The sequence below is a fragment of the Musca autumnalis genome, unplaced genomic scaffold (genome assembly GCF_047663935.1).
Source record: "Musca autumnalis isolate F117 unplaced genomic scaffold, ASM4766393v1 scaffold_4, whole genome shotgun sequence".
NCBI lineage: Eukaryota > Metazoa > Arthropoda > Insecta > Diptera > Muscidae > Musca > Musca autumnalis.
In genome coordinates this window covers 121155331-121179180 of record NW_027411977.1, presented here as the reverse complement: position 1 = coordinate 121179180, position 23850 = coordinate 121155331, and the positions used below count along the sequence as shown (strand labels likewise).

General features: G+C 33.7%; 1 protein-coding gene across 1 annotated transcript in view; it reads left to right on the top strand.

Annotated features, from left to right (window-relative positions):
* Window positions 1-23255, top strand: part of LOC141403366 (uncharacterized) — a 137869-nt gene extending 114614 nt beyond the window's left edge. The window contains exons 4-8 of the mRNA XM_073985680.1: window positions 15550-15668; window positions 15762-15899; window positions 18386-18860; window positions 18933-19828; window positions 21743-23255. Coding sequence (XP_073841781.1) covers window positions 15550-15668; window positions 15762-15899; window positions 18386-18860; window positions 18933-19828; window positions 21743-22432 — 2318 coding nt within the window. The 3' untranslated portion in view covers window positions 22433-23255. The remainder of the gene's footprint in view (window positions 1-15549; window positions 15669-15761; window positions 15900-18385; window positions 18861-18932; window positions 19829-21742) is intronic.
* The last annotated feature ends 595 nt before the right edge of the window (window positions 23256-23850 follow it).

The window sequence follows — 23850 nt, the reverse complement described above, 5'->3', positions numbered from 1 at the left end:
AGTCTTCTTCATAAACAAAAGGAAACTAATTGTTCAGTTTTACTTCAATACAACTCGTGGTGGAGGGTATAACAAGTTCGGCCGGGCCGAACTTAACGCCGTTCTTACTTGTTGAAGTACTTTTTGGTAGTCGTAACTACTTACAAAATCCCCTACTAACCCATTGTTTTAACAAGGGCATGTCGCACTGAATGACTAGTTATTCTACGACCACTAAAATAACTAGCTATTCTATGGCCACTAGATGTTGAAAAATAAACTAAAAAACATATGTTCTATTTTTAGAACATTTGAAATGCAATTTGTTTATAATTTCAAACCCACTTCAAATTTTTTTATATCTTATTCCGCTGTCTGCTGGATTTGATCTTGCGAACATGTGCACCACCAACTGTTCTTTGTGCCACCGTACTCATAACTTAGTAAGGAGTAATATACGTACTTATTTTTGTTTACATTACTTTGTACTGGTTTACATTATGACTAATGGATCCGAGTTTTTGCCTAAAATTACCTAAAATTGGACAAATTTGCATATTAGAGCAATCTCAAAATCTAACCCGATTGTCATAACTTTTTGTAGAACACAACAAAAAACTGGTAAATTTTTCATCAATTGGACATTTTGCATCAATTGGACATCCTTGGCCCTCATATAAATTACAATGGAAATAAAGATGGGTCAGCGGGCTGGGGTTAACGTTAACGGATTGCCATAAAATTTCATAATTTACTGGATCAAATGGGAAAAGCAATTTTTGGGCCACCCTAATGTACTTACACACATATAATGCACAGAAAATTATATTCAAAGTTAGTTGCAGCAACCGCAGCTAACAATGCAAATTGTAAATTTATGTAAATAGATTTTTAAATTGTAAGAAAAAAATGATAATAGCAACAACAACAATTGCAATAAAATGTAGACAAACGAATATTTGAAAATACACATAAAATAGCTATTTGTATTTTTATAAAAATAGCCAACAACAAACAATATGTTAAACATGAATGTAAAATGTTATACTATTCGAATAATGTGCTACATACGTTTCTTATGACAACAATCTCCCACCCTTTTCATACTCGACAATCTTAAAAAACAGAGGAAAATAGACTAGTCTACCTTATCGTAGTTGTATGTATGTATGTAACCTTTGAGATTCTAGTCTAAATTTCAAAGAGCATTTTTGATTGAATTTCTGTCTAAACAAAATTCTAAATTTATGCAGAATTGCAGCAAACGTTTGCTTATCAAAAAAAGCATTGTTATTTAACTATGTGAAATATATATTTCTTCAAATTTATTTTTAATATCATAATATTTAATTCTTTTGTGTATCTGTCTTGTCAATGTTGATCATCAGCGTTTGTCAGTTTTCATTTTCTTTTTTTTTTTTGTAGCTCCTTCTAATTTTTAATCAGACCATAAAACATGAAACAATCATCACATAATTTTCTCATGATTTTTTTTCTTACCTTAAATATTTTTGACTTGACTGCAGTTTGTTTGGCATTGTTTTTGTATAAACAAATTTATGTGGCATTATATGGCTTAACAGTTATGGCTTGTCATGTCCACTCGACAATAAATCATAAACTGATTTCTTGTGCAAATTTTTTAATGAGTCATAAACCAAAAACTGCAATTTCACAGATAAAATGTTGGTGTTTTGTGTTAAGAAATTTTAAGGATAATTTCCATGAAACTGTTTGATTATATAGATTGTTTTGTAAATATAATATACCTGCTATGATTACATAATCATTGTGTATTAAAATGAACATTGATTTTTTTTATTTTGTGTGTTCAATGTTCAATGCAGAAACGGGGTTTCAAAATTTCTTCACTAAAATATTAAAAACGTTAAAGGCAAAAGTATAAAAAATTGTTTTAAAAATTATTTCAAATTCTTTTAAAAATATGAACAAAATACGTGTGGGAATTTCTGAGAGAAATCAGGCACTTTTTCAAAAAGTGGTTTTTGGTTTCCTTTATTTTTTTTTTTGCTGTGGTGATGCTGCTCATCAGTAATTTTTTACTAACGTTTCCAGAAATATCACGCCTTGAAAAAGTCGAATTCTGTAAAAACTATAGGCAAAGAAATACTCATAAATCTTTTTTTAATATTGGTCCAAATAGATTTTTTTGAGTTTTTTGTTTTTTCATCAACTAAAAAAAATCTTGGATGGAATTTTCGCTATTTAACATTAAATATCAATTTTTATCAATGATTGTACTCTTCGACTTTCTTGAATTTTTTGTATTAAACTATGAATAATTACAAAAATTTTAAGTCCTTTATGGTAATGGGATTCGACTAATTACTATTTTTTAAATTTGTCAATACAATTTTTTTCTTTATACCAGTGCACAGTGTCCGATTTTCCAAAAAACCTGGCCAAAAATCAAAAAAAAAAATTATCAATTTACACTAAAAAGGGTCAGATATTGTTTATAGGATCCCAGTGCTTGTAGTTATGAAAAAATATATACATTTCTTGTTTAATATGTGGGTATAAAAGCAGGTCGAAGTGACCCTATTTGGATTTTTATCTTTTCAATATTTAAGTTGTTTATAAATCTATGATAATATGCAAAATAAACAACGGTTTTTAAATATTTTCTTTTTGTAATTGTAATGAAAGGTATGTGAAACGTATTTAAGATGTTCAGTGTCGCCACAGAATTGTGCGTTCTTTAATAATTGATGTCCGTACTTGTTAATTTTTTTCAAGATCAATTTTCACAATAAATTATGAAAATAGTTGTGAGTAAGATCGAGTTGGACCGTGTAATTTATCATTTCATATAAAAGGAAAGGTTTTTTACAAATTTCCATCGAAACATCCTGCACATATTTGCACTTTTTGTTTTTATGTGATATTTTGTCTTGCAGGTATGTACAGATTTTCTTTCATTCAGAATGTCAGAATATAGTATAGGGTCACTTTCTGGCGTTTGGGTATAATTTGGAGTTTTGGTATATTCTAAGACCTATAGTAAAATTTTATGGCAAACAAATTTCTAGAATATTTTGGTCTGATCCGATCACATTTTATAGGAGATTTTAAAGATTTGTGGAAAAAGGGACCAAAAGGACCCCTTTTATGACTCGCACGAGGGTTAATTTTTTTAAGAAAAATATTCCTCTCATTCTTGTCAATATAGTTACCAAAGACATTATCCACCTAAAGTGCAAGGAATCCAAGTGATCTTAACTCAAATATTTCCAAAACTGTAGAAATGGTGGAAGCTTGCAACCCTATTTTAGTTTCTTGGTTTTTGGCAAAATTGATACCGATATTTTCTTGGTATGTAATGCAAATAGAGATTTCTTTTCTTTGGTAACTTATAGTAAAATTTAGCAGAGAACATTTTTGTCTTTGACGGCATTCTTCTAAAATGATGCTTTGTATGACAATTTTGCCAAAACTCACATGAAGTACGCCCTTAACCCTAAAATGTGTTTATAATTTTGCATATTTCTGGAGTTTAGGTAAGGTATAAAGTTTTGGTGTATTCTAGGACCCATAGTAAAAATTGATGGCGAACAAATTTGTAGAATATTTTGATCCGATAAGATCACATTTTATAGGAGGAGGGACCAAAAAGACCCTTTAAAAGACCGCCTGAGGGTTAAATAATATCAAAAATGTAATCAGCGGCCGGAAAAACATAAGAGCAAAAGGTTAGGTCAAAATCTATTCAATTTTAGAGTTTTGGCCAGTTTTTTCGGAAAATCGGACACTGTGCAGTGTGAAACATTTGTGATTTTACCAACAAAATAAAAATTACATTTTTACAGTGTTTTATTTTATTTAACTTGATTTTTACTGTGTTTTATTTAACTTGCTTTGATGAATGTAAACAGACAAATCTAGTAACGCTTTTTAACACAGTTGCAGTTGACCAATCGAACAAAAAATTTACACACTTTTCAGATTTTCCTATAGCCCCCATATAGCGGTACCATTCGATTTCAGGTATTTCGATGTTTTTATCAACATTTTTGTCCCGAATTGGCTGCAACTTGGCACTTAAAGTTAAAGTATCACCATACACGAACATACAGTAATAATCGAGTAATAAGCGATTATATGTGCACGGAAAACTTACCCTAATTATTCAAAAAAAATTATTTGTCAACGTTGAGCGTTGAACACACAACTCTGAATCCAGTAATTATTTAATATTGAGTAAAGTAATAAGTTTTGCCCCTTTTTGACGAGGAGGTATCGACATAGTTAATTTTCGAAGTGGATCTTTGGTAGTCATTTCTTTTCGATAGATATCACGCACACCCGTCATTTCAGTTAGTCAGGAAGCATTGACTTGCCCACTAAAAATATAATATCGCTGACTTGCCTACGAAAAACATAATATCGCTGTTAACAGGACCACAAGGAGTAGCTTTGGTATACATTTCCAAATGATCTTCTAACAGATCCTAAACTGCACTTAAACAAAAATATTGCACTTTTTTTGGATGAGGTATCCTAAGTAGAGTTGTACAATCTAGTTCATTTTAATGATCTAGTTCAATCGTTCAACTCTTTTAACTGAACTAGTTCAGTAATATAGTTCATAGTACACTATACAGTTCAATGATTCAGATAAGAATCGTTCACTGGCTCTTAATCGTTCTCTTTATGAAAACGCATACATACACCAAATAGGAATAACACAATGAACTTCCAGAACAAAATTTTACAATAAGATATTTTTATTCCATTTATAAAGAAGAATTAAATATTGCATTAAATTAAGAAAAAATGTCATTCGGTGAAAAAATAATTAGAATTTTATTTAGGTGGCTGGCAAAAAAGTCTTATATTGTGTGTGTATAAATTATCATTGTGAAGGTGAAGAAAGCACATTGAATAGGTAATGGATTCGATATATTGGAATATGTTTTGACAAAAACGTTCATGCTTTTGTAGAAATTAATTTTATTAAAATTGGGTTTGACACTTCACTTTGATCCTAAACATACACAAAATGCATTGCATTACCTAGGCATCACTTATCACCTAAGACGGCGTCACTTTATTCATATGTCAATGACTGAACTGGATTGTGAATCGTTCGTTCGTTGATCGAACGCTCATCGACTGATTCTAGTTCAGTGAGCTATTGAACTATAATGAACTATATCGACTCATCTATTTCATACGCTCTTTTCAATGAATCGTCCAATTGAACTAATCCTAAGGAGAAGACCGACAAAATATTAGAAGATCCCACGTTTGCTCCATACCGTTTTAGTGATATTTTTGCACTTTTGAGGGGAAGTATCGGAAGGAGCGGACCGATATGGCTCATCTTCTAACTAAAACTAAAGTTTGGACAAATTATTACGAAGATCAAATTTTATACCGAATCCGATCCGGGCAGCGAATACAAGTTGTTGCAAAAAGAATCAAAGCGCTTCGAGGGCAGGCCTTGAATGCACTTTTCCCTAATATTGTGCGGGAGGTGCCCGTAGGTGTGGACCGATAGCGTCCATATTGGAACCTCATCTGTGTCTTATAAAAATTTTACGATGTGCAAAGTATGGACCAAATCGATTACTGCCTTCGAGTGTTATCATGTGCACAATTTTTCCGAAAAGTTTTGAACTTTTATGGGGGAGGTAGCCGGAGGAGTGGACCGATATGGCCCATCTTCGAACTTAAGGTAAGTATGGAAATAAAATAAAAGGTACGAGGACCAAATTTTGGATCGAATCGGTTGATACGTTCGAGAGTTATCGTGCACTCCAGCCAGCCAGACAGACGGACGGACATGGCTAAATCGAATCCTATTTTTCTGAAACTGATTCCGTCCAAACATACTTGGGGTTTAAAACCATTATTTCAATGAGGCACATAGCATAAATGCTGAGGGAATAAAAATAATCTAAAAAATATATTTTCTATTTTTACAACAGGAATTTGTTTTCAAATTCAACACACTTCATACTTTATTTTGCTCTCTGCTGGATTTGATCATGCGAACTTCTGATTTGTAGCCAAACACACTACACACTGTGTCATGCGTACGAACATTAAGAGGTTTTTTAAACGTTTACATGTGCACTACCAACTGTTCATTAATTTTGTTAACAAAAATTTCACGGGCCGAGAATGAGCGTTGAACAACCCTCGGATTTGTAGTAGGTCACAAACGCTCTGTGCCACCGTACTCATTACTTAGTAAGGAGCAAACAAAGTAGTTTTGCCTTTAAAATTTTTTGCTGGAAAAAATCTGGTCTATTATGAAATTTCCTTTATATAATTCTTTCATCCAATATTTCGAAATTCTATGAATTTCATTTGTAAATTTAAAGCTTTTCTTGGTATAATTTTACAAATTTTAAAGCGCTTCCCCATACGCTTTCAAGATTTTTGTTGATGGTAATTTATATGTAAAAACTACACTAAAATAACAATGAAATTTAATAGAATATATACATATTTTTGTATAAAAATGCAGACAAGTATAAAATACATTATTAGTTTGTGCAAAACATTTAGTATTATGTAATAACACCCAATGCGATTTGTTCAAAGATTGAAAGACATGATGATATATTAATTGTGCTATTAACTTAATAATATAAACAAATTAAAATATGTACAGGCGTTTAACAATATGTGGGTCATTCCATGTTTCGTTGCATGATTTGTCAAAATCTTTAATCATTCGAAAGAGGAACAAGTGAGCTGATCAATTCTAATTTAAACGGAATGAGTATTAAATAATATGTTGCAAATTTTAGTGCGTTTAAGTAGACGTGTAAACACCCATATGCTTGTACTCGTACATACACACATATGTACTATGTACATTAGGGTTATGACTTGTTGACGTTTTTTTTTTTCTCAAAAATGATTTCCTGTAGCGAAAATAAATGAACTTTTGCCTATTAATGCCAAAAATAACGTTAATTATACCCTATACCACAATGTGGAAAAGGGTATTATAAGTTTGTTTTGGTAAAAATTCATGTAACACCGCGAAATATTCGTCGGAGACCCCCAATGTGGTATACCAATCTTCATATCTCGACGAGATAAAGCGATTTTGAGATGTGTGTCTGTCCGTCCGTCCGTCCGTCCGTCTGTCCATTATAAATTGTAAACACGCTCCAGGCCGCAATTATGGACCGATCGCCACGAAATTTTGTATGGAGGTCGGGTTCAGATCAGAATAGATCCCTATTCTCATTGGTGATGATCGTGAGATATTTAGCGGGTGAAATGGACCAAAAACCTAATATTTATCCAATTTTCTAGTGGCTCTGTAGGTCTCAATAATAGTCCGATCCACGCGTAATTTTAAATAAGGTAAGAGTATATCACAAAGGAGAAGCTTGCAATTTGAGATGGCGATCGGATAATATTTAGAGGGTTAAATGGACCAAAACTTTTGTGTGAAAATTGTGAAAATTTTTGATATACAGCTTATATCTTAATTCCTGGAAGTGACATTCCGGACAAGTGAGATATACTTGAAAGTGGAACGCTTGACCTTTCAATTGAGGCCAATTATGTTGGTGTGCATGATCAGATAACAGAGTTACAGCCTAATATATTCCGTTATTTGTTTGTAGTGTAATAATAAACTCGCTAGCAGTCGCAATTATACATCAATATTCACGAAATTTTGCACCGGGTAAGGGTATAGGTCGAAAAAGATGCCTACAATTTTGAATGATGATCTGATATTCTTTAGCGGGTGAAATGGACCATTACTTTTGTATGAAAAATATAAACATTTAATTTTGGTCGATATTTTAATTCCTTCAGGACATATATATTTCGCAAAGTAGCCTACATATGGAAAAATACTGACCTTTCCTCTGACGTAAATTTCAATAAAGTGTTTGCTAGATAACGGGCCCACTGCCTAATATATAAAGGGTTCTGTGTAGAGAACCACATTTTTATCCCATGCTACATATTGTCTCTTCAAAAGTTCGTCTTAGACCCCTTATTCGGTATGCCAAAATTCATATCTCGACGAGATAAAGCGATTTAGCGATGTGTGTCCGTCCATTAAAAATTGTAAAGAAGCGTAAGGCCGCAATTATGGACCGATTGTAACGAATTTTTTAAGGAGGTTGGGTTCGGGCCAGAATAGAAATGATTAGTTTTTGGTGATGGTCGTGAAATGTTCAGGGGATGAAATGGACCAAAAACAAAATTTTAACCAATTTTGTAGCGGTTCTGTAGGTCAAAATAATAACCCGCAAAATTTTAAAACAAGTTCGAGTTTATGATGAAGAAGAAGCGTACAAACCAACGTGAAGATCTGATAATATTTAGCGGGTTAAATGGACTGAAACATGTGAAATTGGTAAAAATGTCAATAACGTAGCGGTTAAACAACGGAAGTAGTAGTACTACATAAGTGGGTTTCAATACATTTTAGTTTGTGTGAACTAAATTTTCCTTTCTGCTACAAAAATGTCTTTGTCATGCTAGATAACTTTTTGGGTTTGGTCATAAGTATTATACATTACATCTCTGATATTTGATAATTAAATTTTCACAATCATTGGAAAGAAGTTCCGTGGAGAGCGAGTGTCCAGGGATAGTGGTATAGGGTATCCCATGGTCGGCTCCGTCCGACTATAGATTTTTCTTACTTGTTATATTTATCACCTTGAAAAAACTTGGAAAAAAATTAAATTATTTCCTGTTGCACGAATGACCGTTGCCTATTAATAACTAAAATAACATTTATTCCATTTAAATATTGAAAAAAGTCACGCACAAACCACTTTCAAGTAATATGATATATGGAATAAAGTTATATATGATATAAGATTATATATATGTATCTATTGATATAACTATAAAATTGATAAGAAAAAAGCTTATGTCATTTTGGTTATGTCGTGTGGCTTTAAAGCTTGTTTTGAGTTGTTATATATGTGCTTAAAGTGACTCTAAAAATTTTTCAAAAAAGCTCATATACAAAAACTATAAAAGCTTTTCTGTGAGCTTTTTTATCGAACCACCTTATAATTAATTTTAATCTAATATTAAGTAAAAGCTCATCAAAATATGTTACAGGGATACGATGTTGTAAAAAATTCATAATCCTAATGTACACACATATTTTATTAAATCTATATAATATTATTTATTAATAATCTCTGACCATTCTTGTGTGTATGACATGTTTCTTTTCATATCTCAACAATGTGTATTGAAAAACAGGAAGTTTTTTTTTTGTTTTTTTGCATGTTGAACATGCTTGTTAAATTACACATTTAAAAACAAATAAAATTTTAATAATCAAGATCATTTCGTGTCTGCAGCAGCCATTCTTACATATGCATAAAAATTTGCAGCAAAACAAAGGAAATTTAAATGTTTCGATTAAAAATAAACCACCTTGTAGACATGAACACAGTAAATTGTTGTTGTTTTCTTGTGACAATTGAAACATATAAATGAACTACATTTTCCGATGTACATATGTGCCCGAAAATGCATCTCGCTTAGTCCGTCCCCTCCATAGATTATATGTAGATTCAAACGTGCCAATATTGGGGTTATGACTTTTTTACAACCTAATATCCCTGTATGATATTTTAATGAGTTTTTACCTAAGATTACATAAAATCTTAATTATATAGTGATTCGATAAAAAAGCTTCCGCACAAAAAGCTTTTAAAGGTTTTATTTTTCAGAACTTTTGAAAATTTTTTGAAGTCACTGTGAGCAGATTTTGAACTGAAAGCAAGGTATAGGGGCACACGACATAACTAAAATGACATGACCGCTTGTTTCTCACTAATTTTATCATCGTATTATACCATGTATTTAATTTTATATTATATATAACTTTATTTCATATATCATAAAAATTAAAAGTGGTTTGAGTGGGACCCTCAGGCATGAAAGAAATCAAAATGTTTTTCACGTTTAATAGGATGTAAAATCCGTAATACATAGACTCCCAAATATTGGGCATTTCCAATTTTTATTCAGTTCACAAAAATCCGATAATTACTGGTTTTCACTTGGTTAACAGATAAGCTATTTAAAAATTTTTTAATGATTGTCATATTTCGATGCGATTACAAATTTCTTATCCAAAGAAAATATAATGCATACATTATTATATTATAAAATTATTATGGAGGCCGTTTTTGTTTGATATAATCCAGTTGCATAATGAAATATCAAACATCTGAAAATGTGGTGGCACAGCTGACATACAACCATGACGCTGATGACGAAACAAAATCTCAATTAATTGTTTGAATATGATTTGTTTATAGTTTAACAGAAAGAGAAATATTAATACATTAACATACAGAGAGAGATTACCACTGTTAGAATAGCAAATTCTCTTTAAATTTCAAAAATCTCTCTATTTCTCTCTTAAGTTGAAATATCGTACATAAGAGTGGTGGAACTCTTTTTTATTTACTCTTAACTTGTGTAGCAAAACTCTTTCACTGTTAACCTTTGACTTTGGGCTGTTATTTAACAAATTATATTTGATGAGCTGTTAAGTGGAAAAATGTTACCTAACCCACAGGGAATTTTGCAATGAAGTTACATATTTAAATAGCTTTTTGTGTTTGCGGAAAATTAAATAACAATTAATGGTTATTTGTATAATTCTGGAAAATCCGGACGGCTGTGATATAAATAGTATGTAGAATAAATTTAAATTAGATATCAAATGACATGGGAAGGCAATATATACTTGTGTTTGACGTTATCCCTCTAAAATTATGCTTTGAGCGACAATTTTTCATAAGCTCAGATGAAGTAGAACTTTAACCCTACAAAGTGTTTTTAAATTTTACTGATCCCCGGTGTAATGAGTTTTCATGCATTCTGAGATCAAAGCTAAATTGTGTGACAAATAATTTTGTAGAATATTTTGGTATGATACGAACATATTTTAAAGTAGTTTATAAACGATATTGGAAAAGCAGACAAAACGATAGCTCTCGAAGGGAGCAATTGATTTGGTCCAGCCCTTCGGGTACCTCCCTAGGAAAAAGTGAAGTTTAAGATCTCCTCTGGCATCGTTTTGATTCATTTTCAGTAGGTTGTTCTAGCGGCCTCATTTATAACGGTACAATTTTTTTCTGGAGTTATAATGACCCAAAAGCTCCAAAACCCTGCCGGCACATACTAAAATGGCTATATTTTGACCATTTAATATATTAAATTCAAATCCTCCTTCGTATTTAAACAATAATCTTCTGAAGAAAACTTCACTTTAATATTTGGTAGATTATTCGGCTCGGATTCCCATTCATATGATAGTTAGTTTATTGTCCGGCGGGTACAATACAATAACAAAATCGAAAAATGAAGGAGAATTAATCGAAAAATTGCAAAGTTTTTAAGATTTGTGAGATAAATTCCCAAATAAAACTACAAAACAAATGTTCAAAATTGTAATTTTCATTTTTTTTTTGGTAAAATAACAAATGTTTCACACTGGTATAAAGAAAAAATTGTATTGAAAATTTAAAAACCAAAATAAGAACAAATAGTAATCATTCGAATCCCACTACCAAATATGACCTAAAATTTTTGTAACAAAATTTTTTATGCGATTAAAGAACAAAAAATAAAAAAACAATTCCAATATTAAAGAAGTTATGAATATTTCTTTGCTTATAGTTTTTACAGAATTCGAACTTTTTCAAGGCGCGATATCACTGGAACTGTTAGTCAAAAAAAAAAAAAAAAAAAAAAAAATCTGAAAATATACTGAAATGTTTTGCTGATAAGCAGCATAAACACACCAAAAAATAATGGAAAACAAAAACCACATATTGAAAAAGAGTCCGATTTCACTCAGAAATCCCCATATGTATGTTCACAATTTTTGTTCACATCCAATTTGAGCCAAGCATTACTATCAAAACTTCAAAATAACCAACCCCCGGCGGTCTCCTAATAAAGAGAACTATTAAAAACATGGATTTAAGTCCACAATTTTTAATTGAGAACATTTTTAACAACAAGGAACCCCTTAATTCTAAATAATAGTGGACCGAAAATGTCGATAAGAACTTCAAAATACCCGAAATCGGGATGTACCGTTATATAGTGGCTCTTCCAAAACGTGAACATATATCCACAATTTTTCTTTAAGAAGTTTTTGGATCATTTTTTACGACACATGTCAAATTACATCCAATTTGGTCAGAAAATTTAGTTAAAAAATCAAACACGCATCTTGGAGTTATGCCTGAAATCAGACGGTTCTGTTATATGTGGACTTTTCCATCACTTTGGCCGTTAAAGCCCAACTTTGAACCTGACCTGCCCACAAACAAAGACGCGTATTTGCAAAATTTTAGTAAATGTTAGTTTGGTAAAGTTTTTCTCGAACAGACCTTACCTTAACTACAGCGTACAATTTTGAACTTTTATGGGGGAGGTACCCGAAAGTGTTGTTCGATATAAGTCTACTCGGAGTTTGATGTATGTACATACGTTTGGAAATTTTTCGATGTACAAAGCTTGGACCAAATCGGATACTTTATTCATTTTATCAAGAAAATTTAACAACATTAATCATTACGCTACGATCGTTTCGCTGATGGTTTTATTAGCCAGCACATCAGGCGTATTTAAGTTTTAATGGCTAGAAGACAAAGGCTGATTTTGATAACTTCTGTTTATACAACCATTTTTACAAATTTGTAGATATGAAGTATTTTTTGAAGTCTTTTTCATATCAACAAACTTGTCGACATGATATCAACAAAACTTCAGAAACTGAAGGCATTACAATTCATGAAGGAAACCCCCCTTCGATTGTACATGTGTATGTATGGAGAAAATGATTCCTAGACAAGACACTAGGGTGACTTGATAAAGAAAAAGACTTCAAAAAGTACTTCATATCTACAAATTTGTAAAAATGGTTGTATAAATAGAAGTTATCAAAATCAGCCTTTGTCTTCTAGCCATTAACACTTAAATACGCCTGATGAGCTGGCTAATAAAACCACCAGCGAAACGATCGTAGAGTAATGGTTGAGTGTGTGGTATTTCGCTAGAATTAATTTTTCAATACAAAACTCCTTACGCTATGTTAGCTCGATTAATTCAATTAATTAATTAAAAACTTTCATAAATAATGGCCGCCTCCGTCCTAAAAAGACAATAATAAATTAATCATTTTAGTTGGTGCCGACAGAATTTTTTTTTGCGTTTGGAGCAATAATTAGGATAATTAGTCCACTAAAAGATTATACAGCCGTTATAAGGGCCGCGTGTACGTGTGCTGAAAATTTAAAAACCATCAGAGGCTTGCTTTTGAACTGCACTTTGCTAAAATTTTTGAAATTTTGTATGGGAGGCACCCAAAAAGTGGGCCGATGTAGTCCATATTCGGACCTTATCTATTTCTGAAAAAACTACATATTACAATGCCGAAAGTATAGCTTGGGCCAAATCGGTTCCTCACTTCGAGCGAACAATACCCGAAAGATCTTCGAATTTGATCGAACCAAAGCGGTTGATCAGTTCGAGAGTTATCTTGCGCAACTGGCAGCCAGGCAGACTAACAAAAAGGGCTAAATTGACTACAAATTGGCTGAAACGGATTTCGTATAAAACCATTATTTCGATGAGGCACATATCTGATCGTATCGAAGTCTATATACCCTATTTAACTTAAAGGTTGATGCTATAAAATCTAAAAATATAAAAATTAAATAAATGCACTTTGCGTTTTTCACCAACCAATTGACCGATGTTATGAAATATCAAATATTCCAGCAAATAGTACCATTACCATGTAATGCTTTTAGGGTAACATGGTAGGATGGTAACGATTTTATTGATGCTACATAAGATCTTCCCACGGAAAGTTGTCAGCTTATCGAAGGTCTACAACTCACCCTTTTTTGGATATTTATGTGGCATCAATAAACCCGGCGCTGGCGAAGGCAAACCAGTTGAGGAGCTGCCCTATATTTTCATAGCCGCAACTTCTTACAAAACAACCTACCAACTCATTATTTTAATAAAAGTATGTGGCGCCAAATAAGTAGTTATTCGAAGACCACTAAAAGTCCACAAATAAGCTGCAAAAATATGTGTACATTACTAAAGACCAAGTTCGACCTAATTCAAATGTTTTTTTTTTTTATTAGGTCGAACTTGGTCTTTAGTCTTTTATCAGATATGACTTCAGCAAGAAGTCCATGTTTCTTATGTGTCGAGGCCTTTATATTTTAAAACTGCTGAGGTGGATTTATGCTCACTGCACATTTTGACTTTGTCTGCTGCTGGGATAGAACCCTCGGACCTGTAGCTGAACATAGTACACACAGTGTCATGCTTACGAACTTTAGGGGTTTTTCAAACGCTTACATGTAGACGAACTATTCTTCGTGTTTTTGCTAACAAAAAACCTCGTTTGCCTACAGTGATCGTTGAACTCACAACTCTCGGTTTTGTAGTCGAACACATACACTCTGTGTCACCGCTACCAATAACTTAATAATGCGTACAACTTTGTAAAGTTTTTAGGAAATAACCTATTATTTAGCAAACTACTGATAATGTAGAAGATATCTGGTTTATTCGGCTCATGTGGCTCCCAGAATTCTTAAGAAAGCTCTATGCAGTCAAAAATTACACAATTTTTGGTGTGAGGAATACTTAACTGATATCAGCGGTAAACGCCCACAATCCGACTCCAATCACTTCCTTTATGTTATATAAATTATATTGCATAAGTCTTTCCCAGTTAAACATGAGCGACATGATTTTATATACCAAAATACTTTGGCATCTATTCAAAAATATACACAAATAAATATTAAATAAAATGCGAAAAATCATGTTTTCTAATTTGCTGTTCACTAACTAAGGAAATATTTCATTTCGAATTCCTTTAAGCACACAGAACACAACATGATTAGCTCCATGAGAGAAAAAAATTAGTCATTAAACATCATCGCAAACACAGGTGATATGATCACAAGCACCACCACCACCCCCCGGCGACGCAATTTTCTCTAGTCATGGCACAACCATGACCACCATATGGATTATGTCACATCTTATTAGAGGGCCAGGGAAGGCTAAACAAAAGAATAAATGGAAATTTAAGTATTTCAATATTTCACAAAGTGTGAATGCGACGGCTTCAAGTGACAAAAGATCGATGGCGCAATGTACACTAATAGTTTAAAAGTGTCAATCATTGGCATGATTTGTGGGTATGACCGATGGCTGACGACTCGTTGCTTGATGCAGCCAGCAGTAGCAATGTTGCTTGGCATTTGAACATTTTGACAGTTTGGTGGTCACCTAGTGTGTTGAGTGGATGTAGAGAATTGACAAATAATTTTGTTGTCATTTATTTTGACTGAAAATAAACTAAAACCAACAACAATAATTCTTTTTTTCACATTTTTGTTTCCATGAGAAATGTTGTTGTATTTATTTATTTTTGTTTTTGTCCATAGGTTTATTATTTCTAGCCATTAGAGGTAATTAGACAAAGATTTATGCTAACTCATGTTTGTTTTCTTTTTGTTTTTGTTTCAGCGCCTTCGAATTTCAAAAGCCTTCTATTACGTGCCGAGGTGTTGAGAAAAATGAATCATTACCAGAGCTCATTGGCTGATGTGGACAATGCTTTGAAGACACGTTACACATCTGCAAAGGTGACAAATTTAACTGATTAACTAAATATTTAAAAAATAAATGTAATAAACTGTTTATTATTTGTTTTTCTTTTTTTCTATTCCTCCACTTAGGCTCACTATTTACGTTCCTTGGCTTTAAGCGATTTGGGTCGCTATGAAGAAGCTCTTTATGAAATATGTTTAGCAATTAATTTGGATAAATCTTCAAATCTCAGCAGCACTGAATTATTTCAGCATGATCTCACGAAGGTAAGGCAATAGAAATGATTTTTTTGCATTCCATTTTCCAAAGATTTTTCACCTCAGTAATATCAAATAATGGGATGGGATGTTGTGGAACAATGTTTTTTTTTTTTAATATCAAATAATGATGCATAAACCCGTGAACATTTAAGAACCTAACATGTAATGAGGTATTTCTAAGGCATTATTTAATCCATAGTCTTCTTTTAAATCAACTAACCCATTATTTGAGCTTGTATAACGAAACATTAGTTATAAAACGGCCTTGAGTCCATGAATAAGTTAAAAAACAGGCTACGACACTCGGCATCGGCAAACGAGTTTTTTTTGATAACAAATATACGAAAAGTTGTTGAAAAACATACATCACATCGAGAATTTGAGAGCCAAATAATATATTACAAAATAATTAAAACAATCTTCCTCCTGCATTATCAGTAGACTTAAAGTAATAGGTTATTTCCTTAAAATTTTACAAGCAATTACGGTTTTTTTAGTCGCTTTAAAACAACCCAGCAAACAAATCCTTACTAAAGAATGGGTTTTTATAACACTTTTTTGTAGTCGTAACTACTTACAAAACCCCCCATTAACCCATTATTTTAACAAGTGCATGTCGCACTGAATTACTAGTTATTCTATGACCACTAGAATAACTAGTTATTCTGCTGGATTTCATCATGCGATCTTCTGATTTGTAGCCGAATCCACCACACACTCGGCCACGCGTACGAACATTAAAAGTTGTTTAAACGCTACATGTGCCACATTGCACATTTTGTCAAACAAAGGTTCGCGTGCCGACGATGAGCTTTGAACACACAACCCTAGGATTTGTAGTCGGACACACACGCTCTGTGCCACCGTACTCATAACTTACTAAGGAGTAATATAAGTAGTTATTTTTATTTATATTACTTTGTACAATAGAGAAGACTGTCACCAGCCGTGTTTGAAACGGAGTTGGACGCCAGCCGTTTGTGTAATTCCGAAATAAGAAGTCGAAAATTCGTGGAGTGAAATAGGTTGTTCCGCAAAACGTCGTGATATATCTCAAACTGTTTAACCTCTACCTTCCGACGGTATAAATAATATATTGAGTGCGGATTATTGTACAATCTTGACATACTATTGATAACGTGTTGGTAGGTTAAATTTTAGAATTGTACTTTCTTGTTTATTTAGCTTATCACGCCTTTTAGTTCAGCTGTTCTAAGTTAACTAGGTCGTTCTTTTAGTTCAGTAATTCAAGCATTCATCAATATGTTATGGCGTTCTTCGTTGGTCGTTCTTCGATCTTTCGGTCGGTTATCTGTGAGCTCTAATGTACTATATCAACTCAAATGGAATTCTGTAGCTCATTTTTTGAGATATCGACAAAAATATCTATACAAGTTTACAACACTATTGCTATCGGAAGGATTTAGCAACACCTTTATTTTGGTTGTTAACTTACCGAAAAATTTCGTTAATTACCGAAATTATAAGCATTTTAATTTGTTGCCGGTAACTCAAAAATGAGTTACAGAATTCCACTACTGATCTAGTTCATACGCTTTTTTTGATGACTCGTGCAAATGAACAAGTTCGTTCGTGAACTAGTTCAGCTCTATTAAATATCTACATAGCTGACATAGTAAAATTATTCCATCTGGGGAATATGAACGACTAAAATTAGGCTCTGCCTGAACATAATGGCCAATGGTGTACTGATTTCGACCACTAACTACCCCAGGATAGTAAGTGTAACGTACGATAGCATGTTAAGTGGCCTGCGCAACCGACAACTCTTTGTGACAAGATCAGAAGTAGGAACAAGGACATCAAGCCGGTGGCCGGAGCACTTGGGGGCTGGCAAAGAAACTTTGTCCGGTATGTGGTAAGCTATGCCTGGGCAGTGTAGTATGCAAATGTTTGCGCAACTAAGTGGAAAAATATTTAATCTAGCCAGAATGCCGCCATGAGGACTGCAACAGAGTACAACCTCATAAAGGGCTTCTCCCAACCAGGCGCGTCAGGAGAGGCCTGTATGGTCTAAAGCGAAGGTTCCAAATGCAGAAACGAGAACCTCTAGATCAACTAGCCTATCAGGCAGACATGGATAGCATTCACACTGATGTAGTTGCACAGGCAGTACAAAGATACAGCGTGAATGCCGTACTCCGAGACCTCCCAACACATATTCTGCATGTGACCACACGATACGCTGCTAAATCCACTCATCTACCGCATGATTCTGTTTGGAAGCAGCCGGTCCGTATAACTGAAAATTGAAAGAGATATAAGAATGGACATATGTATTTGCGTTCCTACAACAACTACCGCAGCCTACAATCTAAATTTCATCTGCATCAGTCAGTCTCCCATCACGCAGCTCTTGTATATGTATAGATAAACAAAAATTCTGCTTCAACTAATACAACAATTTATTTCACATATCAGTGAAAAAAGAGCCTTTTAAACAAAATGTGTTTTCTTTTTTTCTTTTTCAGATTCTCCAAAAACTTCTCTCTCAAACACCGAAATGCATTAAATTGGATTTGGTTAATTCATCTTCTCTACGTTCCAAGTGTCCCTATGATTTGCCACCATCGAGGGAACATAGAATTAAACGTAGAAATATAAACGCACAAGATGAGGATAATAATCTACTTGTCAGCTACGAAGATGATGATTTCTTATCGGCCAATTATGGCAAAGAATGTGGTGATATACTATTGGCCGAAGATGATGTTCTCACATCGAGGGATTTTCTTAATTGTGCCGATAAACGTAACACCTATGCCAGCATAGCGCGTAAATATGAAATGGAATTGAAAAGACAAACTTCACGAAAACATTTTCGTCGGAAATGGACCCCCAAAGAAACCGAACTATTGCCAATCGTTGATGTGGAGAGTGCACGTTGTAGTGGGCAATTCCGTAATGTTTTGGAACGTTTGCAACAAGAGTTTGTGAGACTTAAAAGTAAGTATGAACTGACGGACGGTAGAGGAAAAGATAAATCAATTAATGTTGTTTTCTGTTTTTTTTTTTTAGAAATAGAATCCTCGCCAGAATATGCCCTAAAACAATTGATGTCCGTAGCACCCTCTCTCATTGATGCCAGTGATTTTGATTGCGTCTTGTGTTGTCGCACTTTCTGGAAACCTGTGGTAACACCCTGCGGTCATACCTATTGTCTGGTGTGCTTGGATCGCTGCATGGATTATACCTCATCTTGCCCGCTGTGTATGTCACCGCTAGTGGAGCCCAGTGTAAATACGGTACAGGGCGCCTCATCACCTGTGCCTTTGATATTGACCAAACGGCCGGTAACGAAATTCCTTGAGGCCGCCATGAAACGTTTCATTCCAGACAGTTATCAAAAACGTTTCCGCCAAGAAATGATTATGGAACCGTCGGTGCCCATATTCATTTGTACTACAGCATTCCCATATGTTCCGTGTCCGTTGTTCGTCTATGAACCACGTTATCGCCTGATGGTACGGCGTGCCGTTGAATCGGGTGACAAACAATTCGGTATTGTCCAGCCGCACACTGGTAAGGCACGCTATCATGATTATGGTTGTATGCTTGATATACGAGATTGTGTTTTGCTGGGAGATGGCTGTTCCATCCTAAGCACTATGGGCTGTAAACGCTTTAAGATATTGGCACGCCATGAAAAAGATGGTTATGAAACAGCCAAAGTGGAATATATACACGATGAAGCCATTCCAGATGAACATTTGTCCTATGTAACCAGTATGCATAATATTGTGCTGAAGAAAGCTATAGCTTGGTATGAAAGTCTGGGTCAGGATTTGAAACATGAAATACTGCAAAGTTATGGTGAAATGCCAATGGTTGAGGATAATTGGTCGAGTCGAGAGGATGGACCAGCATGGGCGTGGTGGATAATTGCATTGTTGCCGTTGAGGCCACAACTGAAGGTGAGTAGACACGCAATGAGCAAAAGAAATAATTGCAATCGGAATTGAGTTTAAAAATGGCAAGAAAGTATCAATCGGTTTTGGCGGCAGAAATATATGTAATATACGTTCAGCCTATGACTGTAAAAATTGTAAAAAGTGTGACTATGCACTCAAATATAATAATTCCTTCATTTGTCCCAAAAAGGCCATTTAGTTTGGTGGCTGTAGGGTTTTTGTTAATTTTTGTGGCCTTTCCTTGTGGACATCCTCACGAAACAACTTAATCGCAGGACCGTAAAGACTACCTGCTACTAAAACAGAATTATATTTTTAATTTTGATTGGTATTTATACGGATGGCGTAAAATGTGGGTACACTCATCGGGGGAAGGGCAGGCTTTCTCAAAAAAAAAAATCAAAACGATCCTAAAATGGTTTTAAACTTCTTTTAAATACCTGAAGGAGTGGATAGTGCTGCAGTGTCTATAAGTCGGAAAATTTAGCTGGAGTCGAAGTCGGAGTGGAAAAAAATAACATTGAATAATCCCTCCTAGAATGTTTCTTTATTCGACAAAGTTGCTTATTGAGATCTTAGGTGCATTTTGTAGTTGATTTTTCCCTTCAATTTTGAATCTTTCTCTAGACCAAAGCCGGAAAAAATTATTAAAAAACTTGGACCTAGGCTACATGGGTTTTATTTTTTCGTTTTTTTTTTTTTTTCTTTTCGACAAGAGCTACCTACAACTTTGCCTTCAAGCTTCAACCTTCAAGACTGTTTAAATCAAGGCCCGAAATCTGTGAGTGACCACAGCTGTGAAAGTGCAAGTTATGCGGAAAAAACGGCAAGACCCATGCTCTCCTTTTTTTGTATTTCCTATCACGCTGCCTTCTCCAAACCCTAAAAAGGGACCGATCGAGTTCATATTCTGTAAAGTTATAAGTCGAAGTAACAATGAACATCAGTCCGTCCGACCGTTTGTCGTATCTGTTGAAATCAAGATACATCCCGCAATATTACTATTACTTGAAGGATGTTTGGTATTGAAAATGGACTATATTTGACCACATTTTAATATAGCCCTCATAGAACAGTAGCGCCTAAGCTTCATTATCGTATTTAGTCTTCGTTGGAAGCGTTTGTTCCTATAGGTCCACGTTTTGATATAGTCCCAAGGTTTTAGCGTCATTAACACACCGAAATGGCTGAAATTTGGTCTTCAATCTTCGTTGGCAGCACTGAACTTTCCCCTGAAATTTGTTATAATATGTCCACGTTTTGATTTGAACGGTACCTGCGGATTTCCGGTAAGTTCAAGGTTTTAGCCTCGTTATCACACCGAAATGGTTTCAATTACAAAATGCCTTTAATGTCGTATTGAGTATTCACTCGGAGCATTAAATTTTCCCCCAGGAAATTTTTTGCTATAATTCTACGTTTTTATATTGCCCCCATAGAATGGTACCTCCCGATTTTAGGTATTTTCAAGGTTTTGGCCCCTTTATCACACGGAAATTTAGTATTTAATCTTCTTTGGGAGTGCTAAAATTGTTATTGCTATTTTATTGCCACGCATTGATCTAGCCCCCAAAGACCACACCTCCCGATTTCGATATTTTCAACGTTTTAGCTTCATTACCACGCTGAAAATGCTGATATTTAGTATTTAGTCTTCGTTAGGAGCGCTGAACTTTTCTCAAGGAATTTATAGCTATAGGCTTACGTTTTGATTCGATTTTCGGTATTTTCAAGAATTTAACTTAAATTGGCTTAAATTTCGTATTTAGAATTTCGGTACTTTCAAGGTTTTAGCCAAGGAAAAAAATTGTAAAAATAGAAGACGCTTGCAGTTTTGGAACAGAGCAACATTTACTAGCACATGATTTTATTCAACATTAAAAGAAATACATAATAACACATTTTCTTCCATTTCAGGTTGACATTTTGGCCACCACATCGCTGGAGAAACGATTACGTGCAATAGAGAAGACAATAAATTCCATGCCGGGCAGTTATCACTATCAAAGGGTATCACAGAATTGCAATGTCGCCGTTGTGGTACACAGTCAACAACATCACAGCAATTTAAATAGTCCACATCATGCTAATGACGACGAGGAAGATGATGATCTTGATATGGATAATGAACATGTGGTGATTGGCGACGTCGACGACGATGATGATGACGTTGGCGTGGAGGAAGAGGATGTAGATGCTGAACAAACAACTTTGGAACATCACATTCAGAGCATCGATGATAATGATGAAAATGTCAATAATGATGATGTGAACGATGAATTAATACAAAATCATCACCATCATTCTCACGATGATCAGGAACAAATGACACAAACACATTTAAACCAACAATATTCTCAACGTCATCATCGTCAACGACATCACCACCATCATCATCATCATCAACCCTATCAGAATCCACTGCAACCCCAGGAACATTTTGATAATGTCGACAATGTTGTCGATGAATGCTGTCAACGCACAACTACAAGTCTGGTACAACATCAGTCACAGGATCACCATCACACCCCAACAAATGCGGAACACCATCATTCATATGAGAATCATCGACGTCATACAGCTCACGCTCATTCTTTATTATTATAAATTAAAGTAAAAACCAGAAAAGTTGAATGTTTTATAAAATATGGAGAATTATCTCTCTGTTTTTCCCTCTCTATCTCTCTCTATTCCTAGTACAATGTTCCATTGACTTTATTAAACCAGGGAACATTTTTAACTGTAAGTTGATATAAAAAATTTTCAAAAAAAAAACAACCTCATTACATTTAATACAGAACTCAAGTAATAAGTACGTGTGTATATGTGTTAGGTGCAAATATTAAATGCCAAATATTGATACATGTACACAATCTATATATATGTATGTCCTTGTAGGGTATTCAGAATACCACATAAACTGTGTATGTACTTGTTTAAATGTCGTGAAAAATAACGCAAATATATATCTAATTTATTTAGATTTATGTACGATATATGTTTAGATATTGTGATACCTACAAGAGTAAATAAAAACCAAGCAAATCCTTTATTATAACTAAATAAATATTAATTTTTAAGATATACATATGTATATGCAAAACTCCAAACTATTGGCAATCCATATAAAACATTTTATATTTCCTATTAATTCTTTAGTTTTATTCTAATAACATATAAAATAATTAAGTAAGAATCTACATAAGAAGGATATTAATAATACAGAAAAGAAAATCATACACTGTTTAGATTGAGATGCGTTAAGACTGAAATTGTTTTGATAATAATACCTAATTCATGGCGAAACTGATGTTAGCCCCATAATTATTTTTTTAATGAAACTCCATTTTATGTTTTGTATTTAATTTTGTATCAACAAATATAAAGAAAAATTCAAAAAATATAATAAATTTATTTTTAATATAATAAAGCTATTTTTTATAATTTCGACATGTAACGTGATTTGAAGTGAAACATAATTTACATTTACAACTGCCATAGGCAGCATTGCAAAAGCCAAGCCATAAAAAATAAATTTTATTTGATCCAAGGCGAATTTAAAATGTTGTGCAATTCTGTAACTCATGTTTGGGTTACCGACAAAATTGGTAAAATTAAAACGCAAAATTATGAATGAAAAGGACCAGTAAAGGTTGTCAACACTGCTGCTAGTTGTAGGACTTAGCGACAACATCATTTTGGTAGCTAATAAGGTACAATAATTTACAGGTAGAATTAAGTGCCAGCTGTTTTGATTCTCCTGTAATAATAGATTCAAATTCCAAAACATTTTGTAATCTTATTTCTATTTCCTATGCACATTAGGGATGTATTTTTTGAGAGCAAAATATCAATGAAAATAAAAACTATTTCCACGAATATATCCGAAGATAAAACGGGAAGACCTCCCTCGTATCAATGAAAGATTCTTCGAGTCCAAACGAACTGCCTCACATATTATGGGGACGTTTCTCCAGAACAATTTCGTGAGGGGTTTTAGCCACCGCGAAATTGGCGCCCAAGAC